This window comes from Propithecus coquereli, unplaced genomic scaffold, assembly GCF_000956105.1.
Source record: "Propithecus coquereli isolate 6110/MARCELLA unplaced genomic scaffold, Pcoq_1.0 Scaffold168, whole genome shotgun sequence".
In the NCBI taxonomy this organism is placed as follows: domain Eukaryota; kingdom Metazoa; phylum Chordata; class Mammalia; order Primates; family Indriidae; genus Propithecus; species Propithecus coquereli.
Window position 1 is genome coordinate 703294 of NW_012141413.1, and position 6380 is coordinate 709673.

The 6380-nt window shown below is 37.0% G+C and overlaps 1 protein-coding gene across 1 annotated transcript in view; it reads left to right on the plus strand.

Moving 5' to 3' along the window:
* Nucleotides 1-6380, plus strand: part of ZDHHC20 (zinc finger, DHHC-type containing 20) — a 92589-nt gene that overhangs the window by 44689 nt on the left and 41520 nt on the right. The window contains exon 4 of the mRNA XM_012641665.1: nucleotides 3498-3501. Within this exon, the coding sequence (XP_012497119.1) occupies nucleotides 3498-3501 (4 nt within the window). The remainder of the gene's footprint in view (nucleotides 1-3497; nucleotides 3502-6380) is intronic.

Below are 6380 nucleotides of genomic sequence, written 5' to 3' on the forward strand. Positions count from 1 at the left end.
AAAATGAGGAGAATTTCATACTTTGATGCTTGTCTGAATTTTGTTATCCTCACTGGGTTTGTGGTGTTGCATTCCAAACTGAAAGAGTTTAAGCACCTGGTAGATAATTCTTGCTTCTTGTGGAAACCAGTCCTGCTTCTTTCAAATAGAAAAACTACAGAACAGAACAAAAATGTTAAAGTGAGTTAAGTTTGGAGATAAAGATGTTGGAATGTTACACTTGGGAAACAGTTAATGGTAGAAATTTTTCTTTTTAGCCTGTGTTGAACAGGGGAATGAAATTTAGGGTACTTTTTTGAACAACACAGGGATTGAGTTATTCAGATTTATTCATTATTCATGGTGATGATAACTTTTACTTACTTTCAGTTTACAGTTCCTTGGATTTAATGTTCTTGGGGATAGATTCTGTTTTAAATAATTTTTAGGTCATTTAAAATTAACTTTTAGGGAAAACTTGAAATATAGTGAGTAAAGAAAGTGTTTTAGCTTAAATCTTCAGCAACTTAATAAAATGAAAATTCATCTCAAATCTCATTTTTACTTATAAACCAGGCTGATAATCCTTAAATGTAGGAACAGAATATTTCTTCATATCTAGTAATGTTACGTTGTGTAGATAAAGTTTATATACTTGATGTTTCAATAGGTTTTAATTAAATTTTTTATTGGATTAGGCCTCTTGACCCATATATTGTGTTTTAATGTAATGCTTTTTCCTGTTTTCACCTGGACTCAATGAAATATTATTTGTTTTTATTTACCAGGAAAGACCGTTGTTTACCTTGTGGCTTTCCATCTGTTCTTTGTTATGTTTGTATGGTCCTATTGGATGACAATTTTCACATCTCCCGCTTCCCCCTCCAAAGAGGTAAATTTAATGTTGGTAAATTACCAAATGCTTTAACTGATTATGGAATTATTTTCCCTTGTGTTACCTTTGTTACAACTTTACATAATGCATTTGTTCTGTTTCCATTCATAAAATTGCCTGGTAACTCTGTACTGTGAACGTGAGTCATCAGCCTATTCTCAGATAGGGTCCACTGACATAGAATAGTAAACATTTAACTGTACAGAAAAGTTTGCTACTTTTCTGCCATGCTGTGTTTTCTTAAATTAAACATATACTTTATATTACTCGAGTAAAAAGTCTTAAGGGACAGAACTGACTTAGAGAAATAGAATTTATTTTTAGGCACCCTCTTAACATTTATATTTTCTCAGGCACGAATGAATATGCTGCAAGTAATGAGAGTGTTTTGATTATGCACAACACACTGTCTAGGCTATTGCTTTCTACACTTTCATATGACTAGTGTTTCTTCTAATTGGAGGTTCCATTTGGAAAATAATACAGGTTAACATTTGTGTGGAATAAGTTTTACTACCAGTGTGTCTCTTGCCTCCCAATAGCCGACTGAATTCCTCCTTCACTGAAAATTTAGTATAGCAAAGTGGCTAAGAATGTATTCTCTAGGGTTAGGATTGTCTGAGTTTGGTTTTCCGCTCTAACACATTACTTAACTTCTCCAAGCTTCAGTTTTCTCACCAAAAAGTGGAGCTAACAATTGTGCCTGTCTCTGCAGGATATTTATGAGGATTAAGGGAGTTTGTCCAGGTAAAACTTAACATGTTATTGTACCTGCCACATTAATATTAGATGATGATGATAATATAATTGTTTCCCTTTATGTTAAATTCATCAAAATTCATTAAAAATCATAATCCATATGTTTAAAAATAATATCAACTTCTTTTTAATGGAGAACATATTTGCAAAAAAGTATACATGTCATGAATGTACATCTAATGAAATTGCACAAACTGAACACAACTGTGTAACCACCCCCTGGTTCAAAAAACAGCATCACCAACTCCCTGTAAGCCCCCTCATGCTTTCTTCCATTCACCCACGTCATGGGAAACCACTCTTCTGCCTTCTGACAGCACAGATTAGTTTTGCTTGTTTTTGTACTTGATATGAATGGAGTCGTGTACTAGTACAGTCATAGTCAGGTAGTTGTCATAGTTATATATGCTTGTGTGTTTGGCTTCTTTCATTAACATTCTATTTGTGGGATTCATCCATGTTGTTAACTATGATTGTAGATCATTCATTCTCATTATTGTTTAATATTCAATTGTGGTATGTAACACAATTTATTTACTGGGTCTGCTGTCGATGAACATTTGAGTAGCTTCCAGTTTAGGGTTCTTACAAACAGGGCTGCTGTAAACATTCTAGTGCATGTCTCTTGGGGGAATATATGTGTATTTCTTCAGAGTTGATGTGTAGGAGTAGAACTGCCATATCATGTACTGCATTATGTGTACATTCAACGTTAGTAGATAATGCCACACGATCTTTGGCCCACTTTTTCTATTTGATGCTTTTGTTTTAAGAAGTAAACTAAACCATAAGTCAAACTTAGTGTTTCTTCAAATGTATCTTTCAGGCATTTGGTAATAATTATTTAACCTTTAATGTTACAAACTATTATCCATTTCTTAATCTCTGAGTTGAAAAGAACCTAATTTTATTTAATCAGTTATTGGTAGTGATGGCTATTGAAAACATTAACATGTGTAAAAAATAAATAGTTCTTATTACAGGAAATAAGAAATAGAATAAGAAAAACAAGTGGTAGTACTTTTGAGAAAACAGTATAGTATAGAGGTTAAGAACACAGATTCTGGACCCAAACTGCCCAGGTTCAACTCTTACCTCTGTACCTTACTAGCTGTGTGACTTTGAAGACTTTCCTTAGCTGATCCCTCCTCTGTAAAGTGAGGGTGATATGAATATGCATCCAATGGGATTGCTATAACGATTGAACCAATTAATAATATATATATTTAGTAGTGTGTATAAACTGTGTGGAAAAATGCCCAGCACCTAATAAATACCATCTAATTGTTATTTTTTCTTTTTTGGTTGTTGTTTTGACATATTGCATCCTTTTAGCATCCAGAGTTAAGCCTTTATATATATTCACTTCACCCTTCATTCTCCCCTAAGTTCATCTCACTGCCCAAGCCTGTATCTAATGGCTGCTATGGCACACTCCATTTACCATGTCATAGAACTTATCATCTGGTATTGTAATTGCCTGTTTACTGATACGCATCACCTTATAAAATTGTAAATTTTGCGAGGACAGAAATATTTCCATTGTGTTCTCCACTATATCCCTCCCCCGACTATCTGTAACATAGTGGATGTTCAAGAACTACCCAATGAATTATTAAATCCTCAAGGGCTAGCTAAGCTAAGCTCTGGTAACAACCAAGAACAAGAATTCAAGATTCTTTCTCACTAGACACACCATGTGCTGAGCGAGATAGCCCCACATAAGCAGTTGCAAAGCTGTGAGATGGATGCTAATATAACTGTCTTAGGAGGACTCTGTTAGCTTAGAGGTTAGAGCAACACTTGGGAATCAGGTCTAGGGAAATTGATTGGGTCTAAAAAACTAAAACTAAAAAATTTTAAGGAAGGTAAGTTATGAATACAGAGTTTTTTCAGTCATCAAATACTGATTAAGCACCCATTGTATGTCAGACTCTGCTAGGCTCAGAGAATAAAAAGAACAACACAGACATTGTCTTTACATTTTAAAGGGAGAAACAGATGATAAACCATAAACAAACCAATAAGATAATTTTAGAAAATATAGATAAGTTTAGAAGAGCTTGGTAATGTGATAGAGCATAACAGAGGAAAAAGCTAGATAGTATGATCAAAGAAATGTTCTCTGAGGAAGTGGCATTTAAGCTAGTATCTCTTCCACCAAGCTTTTTGGAAGAAAATCTTTGTTGTTTACTCCTCTATCCCCATTGCCTCGAGTCAGACCTAGTGTGTAACAGGCGTGTTGATACGGACGTGAAGGACTGGTGAGGCGCAGGCAGCCTGGGAGTAGCTGGCAGGCATCTCACGCCACCACATGTCATCTTTCCTGAAAAGAAAATGTGGTCCTGTCACATCTCTGACTAGAATCCTACAGAGGTTGCCAGTCAGCTGCAAGATAAAGCTCATGCTCATTCGCATGGTATGCAAGACCCTTCGTGAACTGAAATCCTGTCTCCACCTCCATTGCTCCTTTCTGGAACTCTGTGCTCAAGCAAAGTGTGGCCCTGATACACTATATTATTTTCACAGCCTTGTGATTTCTATTTGCTGTTCCCATTTCCTTGGCTGTTCTCTTTCCTTGTCTGCCTTCCTGGAAGATTCCTATTTATCTTTCAAAACTTAGGTATCATTGCCTTTAAGAAACATTTATTGATAGCTCCCACTGCCTGCCAAGGGAGCTTTTATCATATCTTATAATGAATGTATTATTAATGTTGTACTTAATATGCTGATTTGTATTTTTTAATTCTTTGTTTACATGGCTAACTTCCCTATTAGATTGTAGGAATGTGCTTTTTGAAGGCAAAGATTGTTTTTATTCATCTTTGGATCCCTGATACCTGGGACAGTGCCTAGCTCTTAATTGGTATTTAATATATATTTAAATGGAACTATCTGAATACCGAATTTAAGATAATAATGGCATTTCATAGTTCGAATTCTGTTCAGTAGTTTTGAATGAAAAATAGACTTTTAGTACTAATTCAAAAGTCAAATCTATTTTAATTTTGATTTTATTTCATTCCTTGTCTAAAATTCTGGTGTCTCTTGAAATTTTTATTTTGTTTAAGCTTTTCATAATTTTATAACTTTAGTTCTTAAGGAAAAGTAATGATGTTGAGCAATAGAAGAGAGACCAGGCTGAGGTCTGGGATACTGCCACAGGCCAGGAATAGACAGCCCAAGGAAATCTGTTGAGATTTTATAAGGAAATTATAAAATTTGATCAGAATATCTCCCATCCACATATATATTTAACATCATACAATGTGCTTTTTATACTCTACTGTGAATGTGTAAGAGGCACATCATGTCAGGGATGGATTTTCTAACAAGTTAAAGTGCTCTTAATAGAGAATGAAGCCAGGCTCAGTGGAATCCTAGCATTTTGGGGGTCTGAGGCAGGAGTATCGCTGGAGCCCAGAAGTTTGAGACCAGCCTAGGCAATAATGAGACCACATCCCTACAAAAGAATAGTAAAATTAGCTGGGCATAAAGGCTTACACCTGTAGTCCCAGCTACTCAGGAGACTGAGGCAGGAGGATCACTTGAGCCCAGGAGTTGGAGGCTGCAGTGAGCTATGATGACACCATACACTCTAGCCCAGGCATCAGAGTGAGATCCTGTCTCCAAAAACCAAAAAGAGAGAGAGAGAATGAGCCATCTTGGCCAGGCACCATGGTTCACCCCTGTAATCTCAGCACTTTGGGAGGCCGAGGCAGGGGATCGGTTGAGGCCAGGAGTTCAAGACCAGCCTGGGCGATATAGTGAGACCCTGTCTCTATAAAATAGTAAAATTAGCTGGGCATAAAGGCTTACACCTGTAGTCCCAGCTACTCAGGAGACTGAGGCAGGAGGATCACTTGAGCCCAGGAGTTGGAGGCTGCAGTGAGCTATGATGACACCATACACTCTAGCCCAGGCATCAGAGTGAGATCCTGTCTCCAAAAACCAAAAAGAGAGAGAGAGAATGAGCCATCTTGGCCAGGCACCATGGTTCACCCCTGTAATCTCAGCACTTTGGGAGGCCGAGGCAGGGGATCGGTTGAGGCCAGGAGTTCAAGACCAGCCTGGGCGATATAGTGAGACCCTGTCTCTATAAAATATTTAAAAATAGCTGCGCAGGGTGGCATGCACCTATATTTCTAGCTACTTGGGAGACTGAGACAATAGAATAGCTTGAGCCCAGGAGTTTGAGGTTATAGTGAGCTGTGATCACACCACTGCACTCCAGTCTGGGTGACAGAGTTAAGACCCTGTCTCTAAATATATAAATAAACAAAATAAAGACTGATAGAAACTTAGAGTTCCTGGTTACATGAAATGAGGTCCTTGAAATGTTGGGATGGCATATGAAAAGAAGAAGTACTGAACAAGTACTTTGTAAGGAAAATACTATTAAAGAAATGAACTAGAACTTGGCTTCCATGGCCACACCATGGAAGCAAACACTAAGAAATGAAAACAAACAGCTCTATCAAGAAATCGCTTCTTGAGAAAGGGCAACTATGCTTGCCTCGACAATCCTTGACAATTCTGGAGAAACTGGTTAACTTTTAAAAGCTAAAAATGGTCAAAGGATGACTTGTTGACCTCATTGAGATGTGGCCAGAAAATAGTGGAATCCCTTGCATATGATTTAGCCTCTTACCTAAAGCAAGTCTTTAGATATCCTTCTAAAAATTCAAAATTCAAAATCTCTTGACAGCAACTTTTTTTTAAGGGGAGGGAGAGTGAGAGGGGTTCA